Source organism: Zeugodacus cucurbitae, chromosome 4 (genome assembly GCF_028554725.1).
Source record: "Zeugodacus cucurbitae isolate PBARC_wt_2022May chromosome 4, idZeuCucr1.2, whole genome shotgun sequence".
Classification (NCBI taxonomy): Eukaryota; Metazoa; Arthropoda; class Insecta; order Diptera; family Tephritidae; genus Zeugodacus; species Zeugodacus cucurbitae.
The window spans coordinates 44,348,322-44,375,037 of NC_071669.1; the positions used below are offsets into that span (position 1 = coordinate 44,348,322).

At 35.2% G+C, this 26,716-nt stretch overlaps 1 protein-coding gene across 2 annotated transcripts in view; it reads left to right on the forward strand.

The window, feature by feature from the left end:
• Positions 1–26,716, forward strand: part of LOC105221113 (regulating synaptic membrane exocytosis protein 2) — a 124,839-nt gene that overhangs the window by 65,387 nt on the left and 32,736 nt on the right. For both annotated transcript variants that reach the window (XM_029046175.2, XM_029046176.2), the window contains exons 8-10: positions 17,147–17,271; positions 19,539–19,758; positions 20,054–20,118. In XM_029046175.2, coding sequence (XP_028902008.2) covers positions 17,147–17,271; positions 19,539–19,758; positions 20,054–20,118 — 410 coding nt within the window. The remainder of the gene's footprint in view (positions 1–17,146; positions 17,272–19,538; positions 19,759–20,053; positions 20,119–26,716) is intronic.

Here is a 26,716-nt window from a genome sequence, read left to right on the forward strand (position 1 = left end):
GAGAGCATGAAGTCACTATTCATTGAAGTGATGCGTAATTAAGTGCTTTTAAGTAAATATATGAATATGTTTAGTTATGAGTGATATTATCGGACACTGTTGAAGAGAATTCAAAGAAAATTTTATTAAGATAACATACAAATTTACCCATAAATTCGGCATAAAGTTTAATAGAATAACGAAAATCGTCATATATAGATATGAGGGCTGAGGGAACTCCTGAACCAATTTCATTCATTTTCACCAGCAAGGTACACTATATCCAAGACTATACGCTCATTTAATTTTGCTAAGGTATCTCTCATATTAACCAATACATAGGAATACATCGGAATAAAACCCACAGTATTTTTGAAAAACTTATAATTAGGTATGTCGGAGCTAGGAGATGTTATGACCGGATTATAATAATTTTTTTAACAGAAAACTATTAGAAGAAAACAATTTCCTCTGAATTACATTAAATTATCTGAGCGATTTACCCATATTTTCGGTTAAAACTTACCCTTAGGCGCTGAGCTCAACTGTTCGATACCTGGGACCTTGAAAAGTTATAGTCCGTTTTCGACAATTTTTTCACAAATGAAGCCAAAGATGATATGCACTAAATGTATGTAAAGTTTTATTCCGCTATCATCATTTGTTCCTTATGTATATATTATAAAGTGAAGAAATAAGATGAAATGCAAAATTGAGTTATAAGGAATATAGTCGTGGTTGTGAACCGATTTCGCCCGATTTTTGTCCGTATTATCAGGGTATCAAGAAAATATTATATACCGAATTTCATTGAAATCTTTCGAGTAGTTCCTGAGATATGATTTTTGACCCATAAGTGGGCGATGCCACGCCCATTCTCCATTTTGTAAAAACATCTGAGTGCAGCTTTCATCTGCCATTTCTTCTGTAAAATTTAGTGTTTCTGACGTTTTTCGTTGGTGAGTTAACCCACTTTTAGTAATTTTCAATCTAACCATTGTATGGGAGGTGGGCGTGGTTATTATCCGATTATAACTATTTTCATGGTGTGTGGTGGGGTACGTAAGGGAATCGACTGCAGTTTGGTTTATATTGCTTCATTGGTTTGCGAGATATATACAAATAACCGATTTGGAAAATCCAAAGAAATTGCAACTAAATATGACCCCTCCCAGTGTGATCCTTTATTCCAAATTTTATTTTCATAACTTTATTTATGGCTTAGTTATGACACTTTATAGTTTTTTGGTTTTAGCCATTTTGTGGGCGTGGCAATGGTCTGATTTTGCCCATCTTCGAAAGCAACCTCCTCAGGGTGCCAAGGAATACGTGTTCCAAGTTTCAATATATCTCAATTTTTACTCAAGTTATCCGCTGCACGGACAGACGGACAGACAGACATCTCGTCTCGTCATCCTGATTATTGTGATATATTTAACCCTATATCTAACTCGTTTAGTTTTGAGTGTTACAAACAACCGTTATGTAAACAATACTATAATATTCTCTTAGCAACTTTTGTTGCGAGAGTATAAAAATAATACATAAATTGTACTTTTATATTCCCCTTCTTCAAGGCACACACAATTCTTATACTTATGTTGTTGCAGATCAAAGCTATTTAAGTCAATAATTCAACAACACAATAAGCGCACAGATGCATCACCAGGGCGTATCCTTACACATGCTACGCATCAGTGAAACTTCCTAAACAAATATGTGACTTAGAGAGAGCACTTTGAAATACTCTGTGTTTTATTTCTTCTTCAGTTTTCGTTTAGCAGCCTGATACTCGTAGTATCATAAGCACCACCAGCATTTGCATTATGCCGTTGTATTGGTGCCAACTACTCTGAGCTCGTTAACCTTGACGCAAAAATGCACTTGACATCTGGCAAATGCAACAAGCAAATTTCCAAAGCAAACAAACACACAAACAAGAGCAAGTGACACATGTGCTGCAAGCTTTCATTGCGCTCACACACATAACACCCATGCATACAACTCACATCGCATTTGCTTATGAAAATATTCCGTTAAATATGCAAATACGAACGAGCAAAAATGCTCGACGTGAAGCGTCGAAAGTCATTTTGTTTGGAATTTTGTACTCCAACATTCTCGCTTTGCCATTTGCAGTGAAATACGCGCTTCTGTGCGTGTGTGTGTTTGTGTGTGCACGTGTGTGATTGGCCATAAGTGGCTTAAGTTGATTAAAACAGCAAAGTAGTTTGCAAATTTACCGTTCACTTACAGCGCTAAAATATTGTGTGGTGACATGTTAAGTGAATGTCACAAACATTGAGTGATTTTTTTCTAGTATTTTTTCAGGAGCTCGAAATATTTTAATTGTTTCAATTATAAAATTTAATAAAAATTACTTTTTTTCCTAAGGCTCCTTAGCGCTACAATTCAATCTTCCTGAAATTATTTGGAAGCAAAACCCTTAGCAGTTACTAAGCTTATCCCTTTCAGCTATTCTGTTGCGACATCGTAGCTCTCTCTTTAAATTGGAGCAAAGGTACATTATATAATTTAGGAGATTAGGTTTGTAAATCTTTCCAAACATCAAACGGATTTTCTACTAGCAAACTATTGCAAATGTATATGGATATCTCGTCTAACATATGCAATAAATATCCAATTTAGTTGGACTAAGTTATGATGACCAGTCCAAATACTAAAGAGTTTTCAGCTTTGTCAAAACTATCTGAAGAGTCCAAGCCCATGCCTTCTGCATCTGCAATAGCATTAACCCCATAAATCTTTTCAGCACATGAATTCAAGGGGTCGGTATATCTTGTATTAGATTTTTTCATTGTTGGTCTCTGACCGCAGTTCATCACGTCAATACTTTGTTTGAACCATTTAACAACGGCTTTAATCTGTACTATACTACTATTATAAAGAGTAATGATTTGTATTTATGTTTGTAATGAATAAACTCAAAAACTACTGTGCCGATTTCAAAAATTCTTTTACCATTGGAATCTCACCTCGAGTAACATAGGCTATATTTATTGTAAGTGAGGGTATCAAAAAGACTCCGTGATGGAGAATCTTAATCTGAAACTGAATATCGTCTTGCAAGTCATTCTTTTCGCATCGCAAACGCGTGCCAGAGAGTCGAGTAAAGAGCGAACGCAGCTGCTTGCTGAACAAAATTTCAAAACATCCCAAGTATGCGCTTGAGAGTCGAGTACGGAGCGTGTGCAGCGAAGAACAAAATATTACAAATATACATGCTCGCACTAAGGCGTCGAACTCTGAGTTTCCTAATCAGAGAGAAAGACAACGAACACCAACGAATTGAGGTCGTAATCAAGTTTTAGCTCATTACAAATAAAATATAATTTCATGTTCGAATTTTCCTCATTTTACTTTTTTTAAATGAACCCACGAAAGAAAAGGGAAAGTATCCATATGTTTAAGAGAGTGTGTAAAAACGTATAACTTTTGAAATGTTTGTTTAAACCCGTGCGAAGCCGGAGCGGTCTGCTAGTTTTTGATAAATTTGTATGTATTTGTGTATCGGACAATTTTTGATTCCAAGCGATTGTTATTTCAAAGTACATTCAAATTCCCATCGAGAGAAATCCAATAAAAACAAAAAAGCATCAAAATTAATTAAGCGAAGTGCATCGATGCATATCGACCATCACTAGTTCAGACCCTTTTTTTAGAGTCTCCAGAAATTGCTTAATGAATATGCTGCTTGGTTTGGACGACAATGGTTTTGGGACGTTTTTATATAACTCCACTTGCACAAACTTGTTAGAAACAGCACTTTTACCGCAGCACTTTTAATACAAGAAAAAACATTGTACGCCAATACAATTAGGAATATCGAACGTACTTAAACTTAAAGTGGTGGAACTGGCTGGTTTTTTATACCCAGTATTGTAAGCATCAAAAGCAATTTTAATCGATAAACAAAAACATTATAACTGAACTGATATAATTAATATTTATATTTAGAGTAAGTTCGGGTAATATGGAATACCTATTTTTTTTAATGAACTATGAATGTATGATTCCGAAACTTTCGAAATTCGATACACATTATCATTGAAAAATTGTTTGCAGACTTTAGTAAAGCATTCGATAGAGTAAACCACTCAATTCTTTTGCAAAAACTGAATCTTCTTGGTTTTCAACCAAGACTTCTTGAATGGGTATCCTCATATCTTACAAACAGAAAACAACAAGTTTTATTTAATAATACATTATCCGATTCAATTAGTGTCACTTCAGGGGTTCCACAGGGTAGTCATCTCGGCCCGATTCTGTTCTTGTTGTTCATCAATGATATACCTTCAGTAATTAAGTTTTCAGAAATTTTATTATATGCGGATGATGTAAAACTTTTTAAATCATATACTTCTCATAACGAAAGGACTGAGTTGCAATCGGATTTAAATAATTTAGTTACTTGGTGTCACAAAAATTATATGCCACTGAATCTTAAAAAATGTAAAACGATGTGCTTTTCCCGTAGAACTGTTGATCTTTCCCCCTATGTAATAAATAACTTCAGTTTAGAGCAAGTTTTTAGCTTTGTTGATTTAGGAGTTAATATGGACCCTAAACTAAATTTTAATTCTCATGTAAATTCAATTGTCTTAAAAGCTAAAGGTGCTCTTAGCTTTGTTAAACGTTGGTCTAAAGAATTTAGTGATCCGTATATTACTAAAATTCTTTTTACAACATTGGTAAGACCTATATTGGAGTATGGTTCTGTGGTATGGAATCCTAGCTATCAATCCCATTCTGATAAGCTTGAGTCCGTTCAAAAACAATTTTTACTTTTTGCTTTAGGCCACTTACATTGGGATTCAAGATTGAATCTTCCCCCGTATACTAGTCGTTTAAAACTTATAAATCTTCCCACACTCACTAGTCGCAGAGAAATGCTAGGTATAATTTTTCTAGTAAAACTTCTGAATGGTTTAGTTTGTAGTTCATTTCTTTTGTCTGATATTAAGTTTAATGTCCCATTGCGTTCATCCAGGCAGTTTAGACCATTATTTCTAAAATCTTCTAGAACAAATTTTGAGTTAAATGAACCATTCTGCCGAATATGTCATGATTTTAATTCGCATTCCAGCACATTTGATCCATCTGACTCAATATTTAGCATCAAAAAAACTATTTTGTCTTCTCTTAATAAATAATATTCAGAAATTTTTAACTTTTTGTTTTTATAAATTTTTAAATCTCAGCTGTTGAAATGTTTCTTTCTGTAGCTGAGCAGTTTGAGAACCGGACGCTTAAAAATCTCTTGCCTTTCTAGACTCGGCAAATTCCGCTCGTATGCGGACTGCGCCCCACTCGTCGGTTGGGCGGGAGGAGGGTAATCGTTTGGGTTAATAATAAAAAATGATAAAGATTTTTTAAAGAAAAATTAAAAAAAGTCAAAAAGTTGTACTTTGAAAATTATCCGAGGAATGTGGTTCGTTAAATATGGTATGCCATATTACCAACACAATATCAAGGATTTAGAATTTTTTCGCGTGTGACTATAGTTTAAAAGAACCGGATCTTCTTTAGATGGTTTTGTGAAATCTAGGAAATGTTTAAACCAATTGGTGATAATTGGAATTTGTACCCATCCAGTCAGATGGCACGCCGATTTCGCTCCACCTTCATAATTATTTCTTGGGAAAATCAAATATGGAGGCACAAAAGATCCGACAACACTCATATGTATATGTTATAACCATTATAAGCAATGCGCGTTCCGCGGAAGTCATGGCGCCTATTTATCTTTTTCCTTTTTGTGCAATAATCTTTGGTTGCCGGGACTGCATGTTTCGTCATCGTTCCAAATACGAGTTATCAGCAAGTTGAAAAACGACGACACATTTTGACGTGTGAGTCCTTTTGCACGGTCGAAAGAACACATTTTGCCAGAACTTTGAATTTATTAGGAATATTGTTTTTTAAGTCAATTTGGAATGCAAGAGACCGCAAATCCAGTCTCGCCAGGCCTGAAAAGTGCGACTCTATCTTCAAAGAGTACCTTACAATGTCACTCTCTATTTCTATTTCTGCTAAAAAATGGCAGCTCCTCTGATGATTCGTTGCTTCTGGCCATACGCTGCGATATGTGGAACTTCGTATATTTTTGAGGTCAGTAGAATACCAACTTCCACATTTCTTACAGCTGCTATGACTTTTATCATATACTTCACATTCTATTGCCTTCTTTTATCATTTTTGGGCATTATTATTGTATGATGTAACTCTAAAACTAAAATATTAACCTAAATAGCATAGGACTGGTAATATGGTATACTATACAAAATTGGCCTGTCACTAGTTATTTTTTATGCAAAATCTCACTTTCTTTAAAACTATGTTTTAATTTAATTGCGTTAAGTTATTTATCAGTTAAATAACTAAGTTTCCTTTATAACCTAAAATAAAATTACTGAATGTTGTGTCCTCATAAAAACTCTACCACGAGCAATCCCGTGTTTTTAGGGATTGAAAGAAAACTTGACAACTTTCGGAAGTGTCACCAACTTTCTGTTACTCTTTCCAAATTTCACAGCTTTTGTCGTAATCGGCGTTCTCACAGAGCACCTAGTTTAGGAGAAAAGCAGATGTACCCTAAAGCCGCCTATACCATAATACCCGAAGTTACTCTACTATATCAACAAATTTACTGTTAGTATTTAAATTTAAACGACTCCATACAATATTTATGTTCGATAACAGTGACAATAATAAACTGTTAAATTTTTCAGTGATGTTCAAAAATCTGACTTTTGTTTTAAATGGATGGACTGTAATCTATAATAAACATAATAGATATCTTATTGATATTAAGTGAGCGAAATCCAGGGCAATAATTTTATTTTTAAACCTTTACTCCTATATCATCATATAAATCTAATTTCATCTAAGAAATTAGGCCACAAGTATTTATTTTATTTAGCGCAGTGACCTAAATACCAGCTTACAATGAAAAAAAAAAAACATATTTCAAACCGGGGAAATGGTGTGGCAAACAAAGCAACGTTTTATAGAAAACGAAGAACAGTGATTATTTATCTATAGTAAAGCTAAGCTACATAACGCAAATTTATGTGAGCGCAACGCAGAAAAGAAAATAATATTTCCTGCTATTCACCGTTAAACGGTTAAACCCACCCAATGACCCTCAACTTTTATTAAATTACTAATGACCCTTCATAAAAGCATCAGCAACAAATTGCATTATAAAAATGAATTGACGACCCAGCTGGCAGCATTTTTACATACCGTGAGTGAGTGGTCAAACGCCACTACCAACAACAACACTCAGACAACAACATACTTCCACATTTCCTCAGTCATACTGAGATTGTGAAAAGGGTATGTGCGAAGGAGAACGAAAAAAGGTAAAAAATTAAATATAACGAATATTGCTAACAAAAGCATAAAAGCACAAGCAGAGATTAATGAAAAATTCTATCGCGCAACAAATAACGAAAAGGTAAAGCGAATATGCTCATACATATATAAGTATATGTATAGAAGTTGCGCAAAAAATGCTTTCTCTATTGTTGTTGGGTGCAGCAGTGACGCGCCGTGCGCTGTAAATTTAATAATGCTTGCAATAACGGTGATTTTATGAGCGCGCTTAAATTTCCTGAGAGACAATGTACCATACACTCGCACTTGAAAGGACACGCATACATAGACATTCTGAGTATATATACAAACACAAAAGTTTGCAACAAAAAAATGGCGCTCGAAAGTAACTAAAAATCAGCAAAATACAATACAACATTTTGCGCAAGCAATCCAGTGGTACATATGTATGAGAACTGAGGGACCACACGGCGTATGATGAACCAAAGCCTAATGAAATTATGCGCAAATGACTCAGCAAACAATGAGTTGGCATACATTTTACTCTTGTGACCGCAAGCACTCTTTTATGGCCGCGTTCGCGTCCTCAACCTCGTCCAGGTGATTAGCGCGCTGCAATCGCAACGATAACGGTAATCTGTATGAATCAAAGGTGCTGTGTTTGTCTCCTGATTTTTTTTGGAAAAATATCATTCAGAATTCTGCTGATTGGAATGATGATGCTAAAAAAATTTAAATCATAAATGAAAATTTTATAAAATATAACCTATGTCATACTACTGTCATAATGGTGACCTCATATATAAGCTTGCGGCATCACAGTAGTATTGTGTGACCTTGCAAACCAGTTATCGACTGGCGAAGATTTATAGTATATTAAGATTTATTATGGTTTGTTTAAATTTATTTCTAATTTTGTGATTGCGAAAATAATGGAAAAATTCCATCTGGACTGGAAACCCCTCACACTACCATATCCTCTCTGAACCACTCTCTGGCCTTTATGTATTTAGGTTAGGTTAAGTTATACTGGTAGGCCAATACGACACACATAGACCATTTTGGTCCTTTGCGATACCAGATGGAGTGCCGTCACGTTGTCCACGAGGAGTAGTCATCCTTTAGGATGCATGCGCTTGACGCGAATTTTAAAAGTTTTTGTGGCTTCACTTTCGAAACCTCTTCCAGATTCTCATATTGTGAGGCCCCCAAGTAGCGAAGTCGTTGCCTTGACAATGCAGGGCAGGTGCACAGGAGATGCTTCATTGTTTCTATTGCACCTTGCTCTTGACATTTCCGGCAGTCATTTTGATCTGTAAGTTCCATTTTGTAGGCATGTGCCGCCACCAGACAGTGACCTGTGAGTATTCCCACCAAACTCCTACAGTCCCTTCTATCGAGTGTGATTTTTCTTGTCATGCCCCTGTCCAGAAAATCGTAAAGACAGTGCATGGGTTTGCCAATGTCGGGTCGCGTTTCCGCAAGATAGTTTTACACCGTTCTTGGCAATTTCGTCTACAATCTCGTTGCCTTCAATGCCTTTATGTCCTGGCACCCAGTAGAAATGAAGACACGTGTTCCTTGCAACTCTCTCCACTGCCACCCTGGTATCCAAAACACTTTTGGCCGAAACGCAAACCGAGGTTGTTGCCTTGATTGCTGCTTGACTGTCTACGTAGATATTGACTTTGGAGTAGCCGGCTGCTGTATTGACGGCTAGCTCTGCGGCTTTCCCAATAGCAAACACTCCCGCTTGAAAAATACTGCAGTGGTTCGTAAGGTTAAAATATATTACATCAATTTATATATAATATTCAATCAATTTTTATGTGAGCAACTTTTGAGACATTTCCGAGGAAGAGGTGATCGATAGTTGGCCTTTCATTTACATAGAAGATGTAGAATATTTAATTCTTCTTCTACTTCTTGGCAGCTTCTACAAGAAGCATTGTAAGGTATCCCCAATCTACTGGCATGTCTTCCAATCAGACAGTGGCCTGTTAGTACTCCTACTAAAGTTCTTTTGGTCACGTTTGCCTACTTCTTGAATAAATCAGGGATTCTTTACACCGAGACCCAGCAAAATCTATCACATATGTGTCAATTAAGTGTTTGCATGTACCCAGGCGCATATATAAACCCTCTTTACTGGAATCTAATTGTAGGGTTGTGCCTAATCTAGCTAGTTCATCTGCTTCACAGTTGATATCCCAATTCTGTGCCGAAGCCCATTGTATGTAATAGGAAGCCAACTCGAGGCATTCTTTCACTATCTTAGAGGATATCCTTAAAAACTGTAATGACTGTAGTACCGCTGGCTATCTAAAAATATAAATATATTTCGTGTTGTAAGCACCCTCTTTGTCAATGCGAGAAGTGCTCAAGTGGTGCAGTGATCTCTACTTGAGAGACACTGCAGTGATCTGGTAGTGGGAAGACGACTATGAAAAGATACCACTTAAGCCATCACTCCTCTCTAGAGAGGAATAAGACTACACTTTGGTCATGACTTCATCCTCTCTCACCGTTTCATTTAAAATGAAATGAGGATAAAATGAGATGAGGATAAAATGAGTTTGAAGCGAATGGACAACGTCAAAAGGTTTCGATATCTGAATCCTAAAATATTAAATTCTTGAGGATTGACCAACAATTTAAATCGGAAGTCTGCTGAGCATTTAATTACAACTATACCTTTCTTGTATTGATATTTCTAGAAACTGGAACTAATGTCGTTCTGAATGAAGCGGAACATCTAATTGCCGCATATATATTTTAACCATTTGAAGTAAATACATACCAATGCCATATTATTTGCTAAGTACTGTAAAGTATAGGGCTATATATGTACCTATAATATGTACACATGTTCGCTTGTGCCACTTTTCACTTTGTTCAACTTGTGATGAACAACTGACAGGAAACTCACGAACGCCAGCGACCATAACAATAGCAGCAGGAGTGCAGGAGTGACAGCGCTAACGAGAGCGGCGACGCGACGGTGATGGTGACATGCAGCAGGCAACAAACGACGCGCCACTCAGTCGTCAGTCGTCGCCGACGAGTGACAGCTAACTTCAATGCCGTTAAACAGCAAATGGAGGAAACAAAATATGGCGGAAGTGGGGAGAAGATGTTTGTATAAAGTTTTCATAAGCCTAATTGGATGCCAGTGCCATGCCTGGGCAACAACAACAGCAACCAGCTTCAACAATTCGCAGCAATCAAAATCTGCAGCTTAGCAAGTGCAAACAAAATGGGAAAATCATCAAAATGTTAATGCGAAAGCAAGCAAAGGCTCAACTAGTTTTCATATTTATGGCCCCAGCAGTAATGCCGAAGCAGCTTCAGCCCACTTTAATGCTTCCTACAAGCATAAATACCGACAAAGCATTATTAGTTGAATATTAAAATAATTTATTCGGACATTTTATGGACTTTTTACTCCCGAAAGATTAAAATATGAAAATTAAGAGCTTAGAGATTACTTAAGTACTTAAGTGCATATAATTCACAACAGTTTTGCCTGATTCAGCAGTTCTTCGAAGAAGTCGGAAAAGTCTGCGATGAAATATTTTAAACTTAAGTGCACTTAATGTCGGTACAATATATTAGGTTGGCAAATATCTCCCTTCCGCTATGTATAAAGCACTACAGAGCTCGTATATGACAATACTATATATTTTTGACATAACCTATAAAACAACGCTGGCGACAAAAAATGGATCACATGCGACAATATCAAGGGAAAATGGTCGTTGTGGATTCATCCGCTATGAGCTACTCCCATATGGGCAGACGCTTAATTCTACCGCTTACTGCGAACAACTGGACCACTTGAAGCAGGCGATCGAACAGAAGCGTTCAGAATTGCCAGGACAACGCAAGACCACTCACTTCGTTGATGAGTCCTCAGAAGCTACGGGAGCTCAGATGGCAGGTTTTATCCCATCCACCATATAGCCCGGACATAGCGCTAAGTGATTACCACCTGTTCCTGTCCATGGCGAACGCCCTTGGTGGTGTTAAGTTGAAATCAATAGAGGCTTGTGAAAAGTGGCTGTCCGAGTTCTACGCAAATAAGGAGGGAGCTCTACGAGGGGGGTATTATGAAGTTGTCGTCTAGGTGGACACATATTATCGAACGAAACGGTGTATAGTTGAGCTAATTCCGATCACTGTAACACTTTTTATAAATTTTTGATCTTATATCATCTGCCATATATGCTTGTTCGAAAATTGACAATTAAAGTAAGAAGAAACCCACATTTTAACTTTCTTGGAATCCAGTAGCCTCAATCGAAATTCGACGTCAAATATTTCGATTTCGGAGCCTAACTTCGAAAATGGAGAAAATACTGTTTAATTATAAATCAATCTATCGAAATTTTTTTTTGTCCAATACCTTAAAAAAGTCGATTTTGCTATATAGTGTTATATCTACTCAGGGGATCTCACGATGCAGAGCTTTAGGGGCGACTGTTTACACAAAAGTTCGAAGAAATTCTTTATTTTGCTAGATCGTCGGAGAAATTTTAACCGATTTTTATTGACTCACATTCAAACTTATCTGCAGTTCAGGAGCAACTAAAGCTACTTAACATACTTGATTTACAGAAAAAAAAATCGAAAAATTATAGTATTTTTAACCATTTATAAGAAAATATGTAACTGATTAATATCAAAGTTCGCTGAAATCTTCAAAGGTGAAATTGTGCATGAATCATCATAAAATAACCAGACTAAACTAACTTTCCTTTCCCTTCCATTCACGAGTTTCTTTTATAATTTCTTCTTTTCAAATTTCGCAAACAACAACACCGCCAGCTGTCTTTGAAAAGAGAACGTTCAACAATTTATTTTGCACTAAACGAAAGGGCACAGGTAGAAAAAGAAAAGTCCAACCAACGCGCAGTCGCAGTCGGCAACTTTACAAATACATTATGGCTGCACAGCAGAAACAGAACAGAAGTATGGCAAAACTTTAAAGCCCTGACTGCCCTGGTTGTGGCCTTGCCATTCGTAATTGCATTGCGAAATATTTTCAACACATTTCTCAAAAAACTTCCAACGCTTTAACAAACTTAAAATGCGCAAGTTTTGCCATTGAAAAATGCCGCTCCCTTGGCTCTCATTTCATCCCTACACCCGCTTGAGGTATCTAAGCTCCGAGCTTATGCATTTACGTGAGCGACAGCGCTAAGCGCTTGTAAGCACCTCGCACCCTCGAGCTGCGTATTGGAGACGCGCCTGGGGAACGCGCAGCAACGTGAAGTGTGGTGGTGCAGTGAAGTGTGCTGTGCACTGGTCTCGCTTGAGGACCCAACGGAAATCCGCTGCTCAAAAGTTCTTCACGGGCGCCCCTCCTGAGCGCCTCGTCTCACCTGTGATGCATCTTTGCAATTGTAGTTCTTTTCGCTGCCTTTATTGTTTCCCATTGTTTTAGCATTGCTTTCTTGCTTGCGCTTTGAAATCGAGTTGAGTATTTGTGCAATTGCTTTTCTTGCTCTTCTTCTTTTGTTCACAACTTAGCGAAGAACTTTCACTTATTTTCGTAAACTTTCCTCACATTGCCCTCTGCCATGGAGGAGTACTAGAAGATTGCAATATTTTCCCAACTAATTGCAGGTTTTCGCCCCCTTGACCTGCGTAAATGCCAAATGCAACGTTTGGAAATCATTCAAATTAATTAATTTCATTTCGTTAAGTTACACAACGGATTCCCCATTTCCAGAAAGTTACTAATTGAGTTGAAGCACTTGTTATATTCCGTATTGAATCCGAACCGGGAGTTTAATCATGTTCTTCGAACAGACCACAGGTTGGTTTGTTGTGGAACCTATATCGTTAGATGGTTTTGTAAAAAACAGCTTCATATATTTTATTTGATGAAAGCAACTACAACTTCAAAACTATATATACAGACAAACTTTCATCAAAGCTTCTTACAACTAAGAAAGCTTTAAAAGTTATTTCAGCGAAAATTTACGAATAAAAAAGTGAAGATCTATAATACAATGTGAAGATAGAGATTTTTCAAATTAATTTCATATAATTTTAAGTTTCGATTTTCGTGTGGCGAGTGGTCATCAAGTTCATATATACTTCTGGCTTAGTCGTTAAACAGATTACGGATGTGGGACTAATATATGTTATGAAATCTTTCATTATGTCAATATTAGAATTTTGGGGTGTGCCTCTCAGTTGGATCTTTAAGGCAGTAGTCTGCTTGAGAAGCCGAAAAAAGCGTTTTTTAGCAATTTTTTTTGAAAGGGAAGGAAATGATTGCGGTAAACGGAATTTTAAGACGATAGTGTACTATATTTAAGGTTTGAAAAACAATATTTAATATTAAAAAATATTGAAATTTTTTCAAAGTTGTAAGTATTTTTCTGGATCGCCTGGAGTCTGCACTTGTAAATCGGTGCCGGTGATGAAGGTCGTGAGATGCATCTGAAACAGTCGAACCAAATTTCTGCCTGAGCATTCGCACCTGTTCGACGCTCGGCCACTAAAACTGCTCTTGCTTCGAAAATATGTCGAATTGGCCTCTGGAATTTTAAAGACATATTCTTGGATAGTGTTGGAAGAGATTTTAAACAGAACAAAAAATTGATTTTTTGAAGTCTATAATATCGTATGGGTTTGAGTGCGCACTTCGTCGGTCAAGTTTGATTATGATCGCTGTCCGAAGCTTCAAGGCTGCTCTTGCAAGATAACTGATCTCCATATATTGTGAAAAGTGCTATGTCATGTACTTAGACGGCAAATAAGATCATCTTTTTCTTATTTAGTGTAGCCGATCAAAGTCTGTATTATGTTAGAAAAGGCTGTGGAGCATTATTTCTTGATCTTGAGGTTCAATATGCTATTTGTTATTCTTTAACCTATTCATTGGTGTTTAATCTATACTACTATTATAAAGAGAAAATATTTGTATGTATGTTTGTAATGAATAAACTCAAAAACTATTGTGCCGATTTCAAAATTCTTTCACCATTGGAAAGCTACATAGGCTATATTTATTGCTAAAATCTCAAATTTCTGGAAATAGTTCCCAGGTGAGGGTATCAAAAAATCTCCGTGATGGAGACTCTTATTCTGAAATTGAAAATCGTCTTGCAAGTCATTCTCTTTGCATCGCAATCTCAGGTGCTTGCTGAAAAAAATTTCAAAATCTCCCAAGCTTGAGAGTCGAGTACCGAACGTGTGCAGCGGCCTGAAGAACAAAATATTACAAATATACATGCTCGCACTAGGGCGTCGAACTCTGAGTTTCCTAATCAGAGAGAAAGACAACGGACACCAAAGGCTAGAGGTCGTAATCAAGTTTTAGATCATTGCAAATATAATATAATTTCATGTTCGAAACTTCCTCATTTTACTTTTTTAAAATGAATCCACGCAAGAAACAGGATAGTACATGCATATGTATGGGAGAGTGTGTATAAGTAACAGAGATCTCCCTCACTGAGCCACTTAAATCAATTGAGTTCAAAATTACTTTTACAATTGTTAGAAAAGAATTTTTAACAGAAAAATTTAAGAGCTCACAAAAACTCAAATTTTTCCAAAAATCCTCTCATTAGTACAAAGCAAATAAATACTCAAATTGCCAATCATCCTAACACCTACATGTGGAATTCGAGCTTCATTGCATGTCAGCTCTCGATTTGAAAACAAATTACCTCCATCGCCTTTACTACCGGTTGACAAACAAGCAAAATGCGAAATAAAATTCGCTCGCCAAAAACGACCAAAATACAAATGCAGTCCATATTGAATCGATATCGAGTGGAGAAAGCAAAGCCAATACAAGAGCAAATGACAAATAATAAAACACGAGTTAAATGCCAATAAATATCTATGAGTGTGAGCATACAAATGTAATTGAAGAAAGACCGCTGCCAAAAGAAAAAATAAAGAAAGTGAAATGCAATAAAAAGCAAAAGGATAATGGTTATTTTATAGACAAGAAAATGAAGAGAAAACACGAAAAGCAAAAGTCAAAGCTAGAGAAAAATCGCAATAAGATAAAATGTGTAGAAGTACTCGAAAAGAAATGGACAAATTGAAATAGCTTGCTCGCAACTCAAGTGCTTTGATATAAGCCTTTTTATTGCCAATCAGACATTGTGGCGAAAATAAATGTTTTCGGTTGAAAGAAGATGTGCCGATTAGCAGAGGGAAATTACGAGTCGTTAGTTGGTTAATCATTGCAATAATTATCAGACTTGATGAGGTGCGAGTTAAATGCTGAGAGCGGTTTTATAATAAATGTTTAACGGAGCGTGGAGATAATGGTTATACACTGCGTATATCTAAGTTACTAAAATTTAATTAAATAAATGTTTGACTTTTATACTATTTTTGATAAGTGGCGGAGTACAAGCTGGCTTCTTTAACATAATTCCTTCAATAAATACTTTCCTAATGATTCTGTTTTTTACTTGACTACATAGAAGAGCTTGTACAGAGAAGCCTTTCCTTTTTATTCCTCTGTTTTTCCCATTCTGTGAACTCCAGTCTGAGATTCATCCCTAACTTTTTTGAATTCAATTAGTAAACACATTTCCTTTGAAGATTGAAGAATGTAGTGAAAGACAGTTTGCCTTTGAAAAATGGTAACAGACTAGTATTATAAGAAGTTTAGGACAATTTATGAATTTATGAAGAATATTTTCTGTGTATTATTATTTATCATTTCACTTATCACCACTGGTTTTCAGCTTAAGATAATCAATCTTCCTCACATTTAATCCCAACTGAATCGACTATATGGTCTATAATGTACTTGAACCTTTAAGAAGGCATTGAAAGCTATCCACATCGGAAGCATCGGGAATAATATTTAATCTATGTGAGTCACTTAAAGATCATATATAAATTATATTTCGATATTTACGAATCTAGAAGAAAACAGTTCAATTATTTCGAAGTTTCGTGCAACTTCGACTACATCGATTCTACTAAGGTTTAAGAGTTTCGGAGGTCTTCTAGAGTCAGATACGCAATGACCTCCTTTACAAGGAGGTATTGGAAGAGTTCTGTTCCAATCTTCTCTACCATATTATCATTATTTCTCTATTGATAAGGAGTACTATGGCCTCAAAGGCAACCAACATATTTGTAATCCAATAATATTAGTTGTCTAGGATAGTCGTTCCAAATTGAAGTGTTGTATGTAAACAAAGTACTAGGATTTCTATAACAGGTCTTAAGACGGGCTTAGGTACAATCATATCGCCACCAGCCGTATTTTGCAGTGAATTCGATAGTCCCAGTCTTCCAAGAAATATTGTGTGTGCGCTATAGTGTACTTTACGGTCAGCTTTATAGGACTGAGAACTAAGGCAACCTGATATATTGAAGAAAAGATTCTTAATTCTATAAAAGCTCGCAGGTCCTCTGATACCAGGTCTATACAGAAATCGGATTTTGTCGAAATATTTAAACAGTATTTGTTTTAGAAGACGTTATAGGTAACAAATGGGGTCTTTTCAGGGTCCATAAGAAATTTACATGCCAAACATATTTCCTACACATCTTTTTCAGAAGTTCCTGCGTTTTTCTAAAGTTTATGATAACTCATGAACTAAATGATTACCGTTATTAAAATGTTTACTATTACGTATTGTTATAACTCATTTTGTAGAAGTGCATATAAAGAAATATAAAAACCTCCATTTAACCAGTTGAATGGTCCAAGAGCAGTTATCCATTTAACTGCAGCTGGAAAACGAAAAATTAAAAATTCTTTTAAAGTATTCATGCTAAGTGCCGCTCCGCTTTCGTTTCTTTGCAGCACGTGGCTTTGGTATGCGTGTGGTTGGCGGCAAAACCGGTGCGGATGGCCGACTCTTCGCCTATATTGTGTGGACGGTGCCAGGCGGGCCAGCCGAGAAGAACGGACTACAGCAAGGCGATAAGGTAATTCGTTTAACTTGTTTTTATCAGCTTCATCATCGTCATCGTCGGCGTCGTCAACGCTTTGACAGTGTTAAGTGAGCGCTAAAAGGAGTGGGTAATCTTATTTTCATGTCAAGCCTATGCGGCACTCTTGGAATACTCATATAATCGCACAACTGAAAGTTGTTATCTTTGAGACAGTGTATCGCTATGGCCCGTAGAGACAGTCAATGGTTATCGTTAATTTAATATCGCTGAGAATCATTTTATTTCCATTATATACACCGGCACTGCCAACACTATTGGTAAGCGCTGACGCAGCGGCGTTATATTGTAACATTTCTTTATTATTTGCCGCTTTTTGATTTTTTTCCTTCGCCGTTTGGTGCATTTTTTATCACTTTTTCGTGGCACAGCGGGTTTGGGTAAAATTTTTTGCATGTCGCTTGCTCTTAGAAAGCGCAGCTGCTTTTAAGCCACGAAACTTTAAAAGTTTCTTGTTTACTTGTGTGCGCGCTTCTTGCTTGTACTTTGCATCCACAGGCGCTCTGCAGCGAGTGGTTTCCTGTGTGGGGTGAGTGTATGTGCGCTCATGAAGGATTTCCGCTTTGGTAGTGGATTTTTAGTGGCCATAATTTTTTTATGAGCGCAACTTTAATGCTCCAGCTAACTCAATTCCTAAGCGTTGTCGTTGTCCTCGCATGCGACGAAGCTCACCGTCTTACATCCTTTATTCATAATGCTCATAATAATAGTAATAAAGCTGCCTTGCGACTTATGTGCCACTTGTAGCTTATATTATAAACTCGCATTCATCATTTCGGAAATTTCGAAAAGAGGACGATTTTATTTGTTATACATAACGGTGGTTTAAAAAGTGATATTTCACCGTTTTATGAAGCAAGCTTCTTATTATACCGGCTGATGTTGTTAGGATCTCAAATATATTAAAAGCTTATTTTAATATCTTCGACATTTATATCTCTTCAAAGGTGTCCTCATAACTAAACGAATGTTAAGATTAAGCTTAGTGGAACGAGTGGAACATTTGCATTCTAAGCGTTATGATTTATGAGCTATATAAATCACAATTAAGTGATCCAAGTTGAATGCAAACTATATAAATGCCCATAGCTAGATGTCATTTCTTCACGCATTCTTCCAAAATAAATTTGGGAACACAAAACAGCCTGAGTCGTAAATTGATTGAGGTCTCAGTCAACGAATCATGCGACGATAATCTCTTTTAAACTATCCGGATAGCAATATCGGTCTTGAAATTATGTTCGTCCTTGAATGCGAATATAACGTTTAAACTAATAGAGAAATAAAGGTCCGTTAGTGACCTGTCACAAATGGAAGATATATAAACTAACCAAACTATATAATCGTAACGCTATTGTTTACCTCTTAGTAGTTACCGATCCAAAAAGGGATAGATCGTCGAAAGCGCAGCCCTTGGCCAGATAAAATTCGGATTAATTCCGGTAACGTAGAACCGGATGCATTGATCTTACCGCTATCCTATCGATAATTGATAGAATTGTTGAAGAGGAGGTACTCCTTTCAAAGTACTTAAATACTTCAGGTCCACCCATCTAGATTTGAGACATAAAATAAAATAAGGTCCTATATTCATCACTACTTTGAAAATTGGTCAATTGATATGTAGGCATATAAAACTTGTTTCCGAACACCAAGGTCTGTAGTATACAACTCCACTAGAATATTATAATTTTAATAAGCCTCTCTGAACTTATGCTCTCATATCTTTCTTGATTTTTCAGCAGTAAATCAGTGAGTCATCCAAAGTAGATAGTGAATATAAATAGAAAGATTAAAGCCTGGTCACAGCATCTAGCTAAATCAACTTTCTTGGTGAGGCTCCGCATATAGGAATTGAATTTCCACAGACAATGATTCTTACTTTATTTGTATAGATCTGTGATATAGAAAGTCGTTAGAGTGAGTTTATGTTTACCCTGTAGATCCACGGACTTCATAAACTTTTAAACCAAACACTACAAGGAATTAAAAACATCTACCCATTTTTGGAAAACCATTCACTAAATTACCAGATCTTTATCTGAATAATGGTAATCCAGCTCTGAGAAAAAGTCATGGCATGTACACTTATTTGAACTATAGTTCTAGTAGATGTTACTAAAGAAATAACTGTATTCTCACTGACGAGGGAAACCATACTTAAAGTCGTTTGATATGTGTAAAAAATTGGATTTCCAATCAAACTATATCGTTTCCATAACTTCCGTTCAACTACCTTGCAGATACTCGAGTGGAATGGCATGTCGTTGATTGATCGTAGCTTCGAGGAGGTCTGCTCTATAATGGATCGTACGGGCGACATTGTCGAACTGCTCGTCGAGCACGCTACCGACTTTCGTATGTGCGATCTATTCGATGAGAATCTACCACCGGGCAATAGTGGCAATCAAAGCGGTCCACGGCGTTCAGGTGACGGTCCGGTAGGACTGGGCTTAATAGCGGGTAAGTCAGAGATGTGCCAAATTCACTCAATGCAAATAATAACTGTGTTTAATATTTCACTTAATAACGGTGAAATAGCTAGCACACAAATAATATAATTGATTTTTCTGATATTTAATTAATTGTAATGTGATTTTTTCTCTTTTATCTTTTCTACTTTTTTAAAATTAACTGTTCTTTTTTACATCTCCACACATTTATACTAAATATTTCATAATTTTAATTATTTTTTCTTTCATACACACTACGCACACGCACCGAAATACACCAACAATAAAACACTACAATGCAATAGACCCCGAAACAACCACAGACAAATCACCGGCATCGCCGACCAGACGGAAATTACCCAAAACTCCGGTATAAAATCCTCAACAAAACTCTAACAACTCAAGAAAAATTTAGTTTTATTTTATGAGAAATTGTTTTTGTTGGCTTTTCCACTTGAAATACTTTGCCAAACTGTAGTGAAGGTGTGTAGAGCGTATATGACTTTTCGGTGAAACACCTGTCAGAAATTGTGGCAAAGCAAGTGGTAATTTTTATTGCAAAAGTGGAAGCCAACAATTTCTTTACTGTGTGCAGATTTATATACATGTAAAGCTAAAGTGCAAAAGAAAGTCTTAAAAATCATAAGTTACAAAAGCTCTAGGCAACTATAAACACTAAGTAAGCCGCAGCGGTAGCCGTAGTAGATAAACATGCTATCATACACTATTTATGAATAACTTAGCGCACTTGCGAAAAGTAATTTACCGATTCGCTTTTTAGATTAATTTTATTTTTTATTTTTAATAAATTTTGCATTCTAAAAGATTTTTTACACAAACTATTTAATTCCAAATTACCGAGATTTTTATTATTTATAATTTCAATTATTATTTTGCGAGAGAGTAATTTCGTAATTTCATGTAATTTAACTTACATTTTCATAATTTCTTAAAATCATGAAAATAACTTCGAATTTTGGTCGCACCTATAACTAGTTCTTTTGTAAAGTCAATAATATACAGAGTCTTGTGAAAAGAAATGGACCTATTCCACGAAAGTAGTAAAAATCTAAATAAAGTATTAAACATCTGAAAGGCTTTGTCTTTTTAGACAAATGAGGCTTCTCTTCTCCCCCAAGTAATCAAGACAAATTGAGGATGATGTCGCCGCAATTTGGAAAATCTCCTCATTCTGGGCTCAATTGAATTGAATTTGAAACAACTCAACTTTTATGCCGCTATAAATTTATTTGAAATGTTGAAAATTCAAAAGATTTGACAGGTTGAGTTGTTAACAAAAGTACTGCTTGGAGTTGAGTTGTAAGCTGTAATGAGGGTATAATATTTAGGTTAATTCAAAAAATATGTTTAAAAGATCTACATCAGATATTGTCAAAGCCCAGTGTGAGCTGTCGATGTTATACGTAAAAATCAACTGAAAAAGAAAATGATTGGAAACCACTTTACTAAATATACCACACAGGTTAGGTTAGGTTAGGTTAGGTTTGTAGGCAGTTCTCTGCATAAACAGAAGATCTCACTTAGACAGCCTGGCGCTGTCCATTGTGGTACCAATAAAACTCCCCACGGATCAAAGACCTTTAAGATTCAGCAAAACGCTTGGAATCTGTTACAAATTTCTTAAGACGGCTAATGTCGATTCTAGCCAATTCGCTAGAATCGCTGAAAAAGGGCCTTCAGAGGTGTTTCAACTTCCGTCTGGCGAAAGTTGGACAATGAAGAAGTAAATGCTTAGATGATTCCACCTCGCCTTCCTCCATACCACTTTGGCAACTTGCATCTGCCACGATCCCAAGCCTCAACGCATGGGTACCCATTGGACAATGTCCAGTAAGTACACCAATGATCGCGCTGAGATGGACCTTGCCCAGAGAAAGCAGTTGAAAGTAGCGCTTACGCTCCACAGTGTGCCAAAAGGACCACGCCACTGCACAAGTACTGGTAGTTGACCACCGTTTGACGAGCTCATGCGTAGTCTGCATGTCCAGCGCTCTTGTGCAGGTGGACCATGGACTACCAACGCGGTCCCATTCCGACGTCAATATATCACATAGCAAAATAGCTGGAAGCTATTGATAAGGATCTAAGACACTCCTTAAGTAGCCCAGAACGTACTGTCATCGTTTCCAATGACAGTATTGCCGCTCTGCTGTCGGAGTGAATACATACCTCTCTAAAAGAGGTCACCATATGAAGCAGTGCGTCCTCTGCTACTTTGATCGCAGCGACCTCTGCTTGGAAGACACAATATACCACACAACTGGAGTAAAATTTTCCTAGAGTGACAAGTAACTGAGGAGAATTGTAAGCCTTCAGGTGTAAAATGCTCAAGTTTATTATCAATTATTTGTAGAAATCCAACAGAACATCGAATTTTGAAATATTTAAGGGGCACACCTAGTGTGAAATTTCAAAAAAATCGATTTTTGTTTTTGTTCATATTATATCGGTAGATAAAAAATAACATATTAAAATTTCAAATCGATATCTCAAATAGTTTTTGAGTTATAGCAATTTAAATAGCAGCCGCTCGGTAACAGTGAAAACGATCATTTTATCTTTAAACGCGTTTTTCTTGAAACAGCATTTTCCGAATTTGCTGCAGTGATTACTCAAAAACAAATGATCCGATCACTATCGAGTTTTTTTTGCATGTTCTATATATAGTTCTCCGTACAATGACCTATCGATTTTTTATCTGATAAAAAAATCGAATTTTGGCAGGCAAAAACGACCAAAATTGTGGGTAAAAATCGAAATTCTTTTTTAAAACGCCGCCATATTGTCAATTTTTGATTTTTTTATCATAGGTGTATCATTGTACAGACAATATTATCTAGTTTAACGAGAATTTTGTTTTTTTTTTTTTAATTTCATCCACGGAGAAGGCCGGAATCACTGCAGCAGTGAAGGACCTTTTTTTCGCGCCGTTGGAAATCGACTATAACTTAAAAACTATTTAATTTTTTTCTTCAAAAATTTCACTGTATATTCTTGAAACATGTATAAATATATTCTTAAAGTTTTGAAATAATTGATAAAGTATTTTTTTAATAAAAATTCCCAAAAATCAACTTTTTTTTAGGCCATCACACTAGGTGTGCCCCTTAAGAGCTCTTCTTTCTATCGAAAAGCATTTTGGCCAAATTTCGTCCAATGAAAACCCGAAATTACTTTCAATATTCTCTTACAGTAAAGTATTTTTTTATGAAAAACTATTTTCATCTTTTATTACATCATCTTTTCAAACATAGTAGGCAATATTTGAACATTATCATTTAATTTTTATAGCGTTTCTAAGCAGTTAATTACCTAATACCAAATATTTTATATTTTTATTTGATTTTATTTCGTGCTATTTATTTAAATTTGTATTTAATACTATTTTTATCAATTTGTTTAAATAGTTAGTGTTTTTAAATGTGTAATACAATTGATAATTATGATTTTCCTTACGTAGTGCTTATTAAAAACAAATTGTACTAGTTCAAGAACTGTTTTATTTTTCAATATTTGAATACAAAATTGTAGCATTGCTTAAAGAATTTGTATTTTTAATATAAACAAAATTACCAAACAAGTATTTCTTTGGATAACTGTGCGTAGCTAAAGACTTTTCCAAACTCTATAATGCTATCTTTTTATACTTTTATATCTTCTTTAAACAAACTAAACGCTCAATGGCCAACACACTTAACACAAACAGGAACAAACATACTAAACGAAAACGAAAAATAATAAAAATAAAAAATGAAAAAAATAATAATTATAAAAGGTTTAAGAAAAAATATTAAAGATTAAATAATTGTAAGTGATATTACTTGTGGTAACAAAGAAACCAAAAACAAAGAGAAAAACGCTTTTATAATTTCCTACTACTATTTTCGGGAGAGAAACTATGACTGTCATTTCAAAGGTATTTGCTGTCCGCATTTTTGCTTTCAACTACTTCCTTATTAATTATTTCTGGTTCTGGCTAAACTGCTCACCCTTTTGTTGCATATTTTATTATATTAAAAGTGACTTTCAATACTTCCAAACACAAAAATTACTGCTCAACTGAATTTTCATTTCATCTACAACTGTCCAACACTTCCAACTTAATTTTCTACAAAATAACTTTAATTATAAAAAAAAAATATTGAAATATTTGGTGTTGTGTAGTTAAATATTAGTCATTTACATACATATTTACAACATACATAGTATATATATTTATGTTATTCAATTATCTAGCCATAAAGTAAAGTACAGTACTTAAATTGTTACCGTTAATTATGATTAGTAATTGAAATGTTGAATTACTGAATACCGTTAAATTTAAGTAGCTGTTTAATTAAAATAGATAATATGCACGTACAATGAAACCAAATGCATACATATGTATATACATAACTGCGTTACAAATAAATCGCTCGTTCGTGGTTGCCATATTGATTTTTTTCTGCTTAAAAACCAGCATTCGTAACTAATTTGACATGGAAATGGCCCTAAAAATCGAAACAAAATATATTCTTTAATAAAAATAGAGCAGAACTTGGTGCTCAATTCACTACATACAGTGGAACTTCTATAACTCGAAAATCTCCATTACTCGAACCTTTGAATTGGCAATAGAAGTAAAATTTCATACAAATTTCCTTCCATAAAGCGAACTTTTCGACCAGGGCATACAACAAATTTTAAAATTTTACTATCGAGACAGAATTTTAAAAGAGTCTGTCAATATCGTATGGAAGCGAACAAAATATATGGTATTACACTTAGGGATTGCATAAATCATGTAACAAAGGCATGGGATAAAGACGTCAAGAGCCTAAAGATAGCAAACTGCAACTGATTTCTATATCCGACTGAATAACTGAGAAATTCTCAGGTATTACTGACTCTATCAAACTTGTTGCTTCTAAGCTCTCTTTGTTTCGAGGCTGAGAGAGCCTAAGATAAATGATACGCGACGAAGAATTCGAGACGAACTGTCAAATTTTCAATAGTAACTGTAAACCAAAACTATTCTCTTATTCATGACGTCACAAGTTGCAATATTTTTCGATCAAACCCCATACAAAATTTTTTATTAAGTCTCGCCCTTCTTAGATTTTATCTGAATCATCATCATAAAATAAAAAACATGCAGCAGATTATCGTCATAATCACCAATATATATGGTTGTAAAATACGTCAAAGAATACTTAACATTTGAAATCCTAAACCAACCACTTCACATTAATTTAATTTTAAATCCACATTTTTTGCGCTCAAGCACCTTTACCTCGTTACCAAATCTGGTTTAATAACAACTCACACTTCAACTACTTAGTCATTGGTGTAACTAACTGTATTTTATTTGTTGTTCTAAATATTTTTGTAAAATATCGTTATTTCGGAGAGCAATTCAATTGCTCTCACTGTAAGAACAAAGCACCAACAATAGAATTTTAAGCGGTATGAAAACAAAAAATAAAAAAAACTTACAAAACCCACTCAAAAAACGCTACAAAACTCAAAAATAAATGCTTTAAAATTGTTATGCGAAAATTTTAAAACTAGTAAATTAATGAAAATGTTGAAAATTTTAGCAGAATAAAATAAAATAAAATAGCATTAATTTATGAAATAGTAAATACTAAGTGATGCACAAGCATACTCTTACATACATACTAGTATATTGAGAGAGAATAAATTTAATATACTCTCTAGTTATGTCGTTTATTATAACGAAAAAATACTTGTTGCAAAATTCTAATCAACTAATAAACTAAGAGTGAACTTATGTGTTGACTGAGAACTAGTTTACGTAGAGTGAGGTTAGGTATATGATATATCTCTACAAAAGAAATTACGAAAGCGAAATGAGAGAAATTTCTTTAAGTCCTATTTTAGTTATTGAGACTAGACTAATTAGAATTTGTATTATTTTGTAGTGTTATTATTAGATTTGATCTGTTTTTTATTCAACCGAGCTTTAAATTTTAAGCCTGTGAAAAACAGAGAGCAGTGAGCTTAAACAGAGAGAGCCAAGATCATTTTTATCTATGCTTTATACGTCAAAACCGGCATCGATGTCGATTTTGACAGCGAGTTAGAGCTTGAAGTTGGTTGCAGACACAAATGATAAAAATAAGAGTATAGAAATGGAAATGATTATACATATATTTGTTGCAATTCTCATATTTTTATGGAAAGATATATTTATAATATACTGTTAGCTTCACCATTTCGAAATTCGAGAGAATTAGAACATGTCAAAAATTTGACACTTTTTTCAATGTTTGTTTATTTATTGAATCTGCTCTTTGAAGCCTAACAATAAGTTATAAAATCTTAATTCTAATTAAAACTAAACAAGCTCAACCAAGTGATTGAGTTGTTTTGGTGAAACGTTGCTCTTCAGTGTGCTGGCATATCTCTTCTTTTTAGACGTGATTGATTACAAGAATGTACTAAAGCATTAGCCAATGGGTTTGGGTGATCTCGGAATTTGGATAAATATTTGTTTCTGCTGTTCTCTACTTCTTTCTTTACCATGTGAATACCAAGATCATTATGGATATTTTCATTACGCATGTACCATGGTGAGCAGGTGATTGTTCTAAGCATTTTTGATTGGAATCTCTGAATTATATTGATATTGGTAGAACAGGTCGTACCCCACAGTTGAATGCCATACATCCAAATGGATGTTGTCTAGGCTAAGTTTTGAATTTTTGTTTAGAAGCCAATTTAAGTTGGCAGCTCTTATCTTCATGCAGGTTATTTTGCTCGATATGTGTTTTCTCCACGTGAGCCTTCCATCCAAGTGAATATCAAGATATGTTACTTCAGTCGCTTGGGGTACTAAAATATTGTTCATTTTAACTGCCGGGCACGTTTTTGGTCTTAGAGAAAATGTAACATGCTTGCACTTTTGTTCATTTACATTTATACGCCAGTTGGCTAGCCATTCT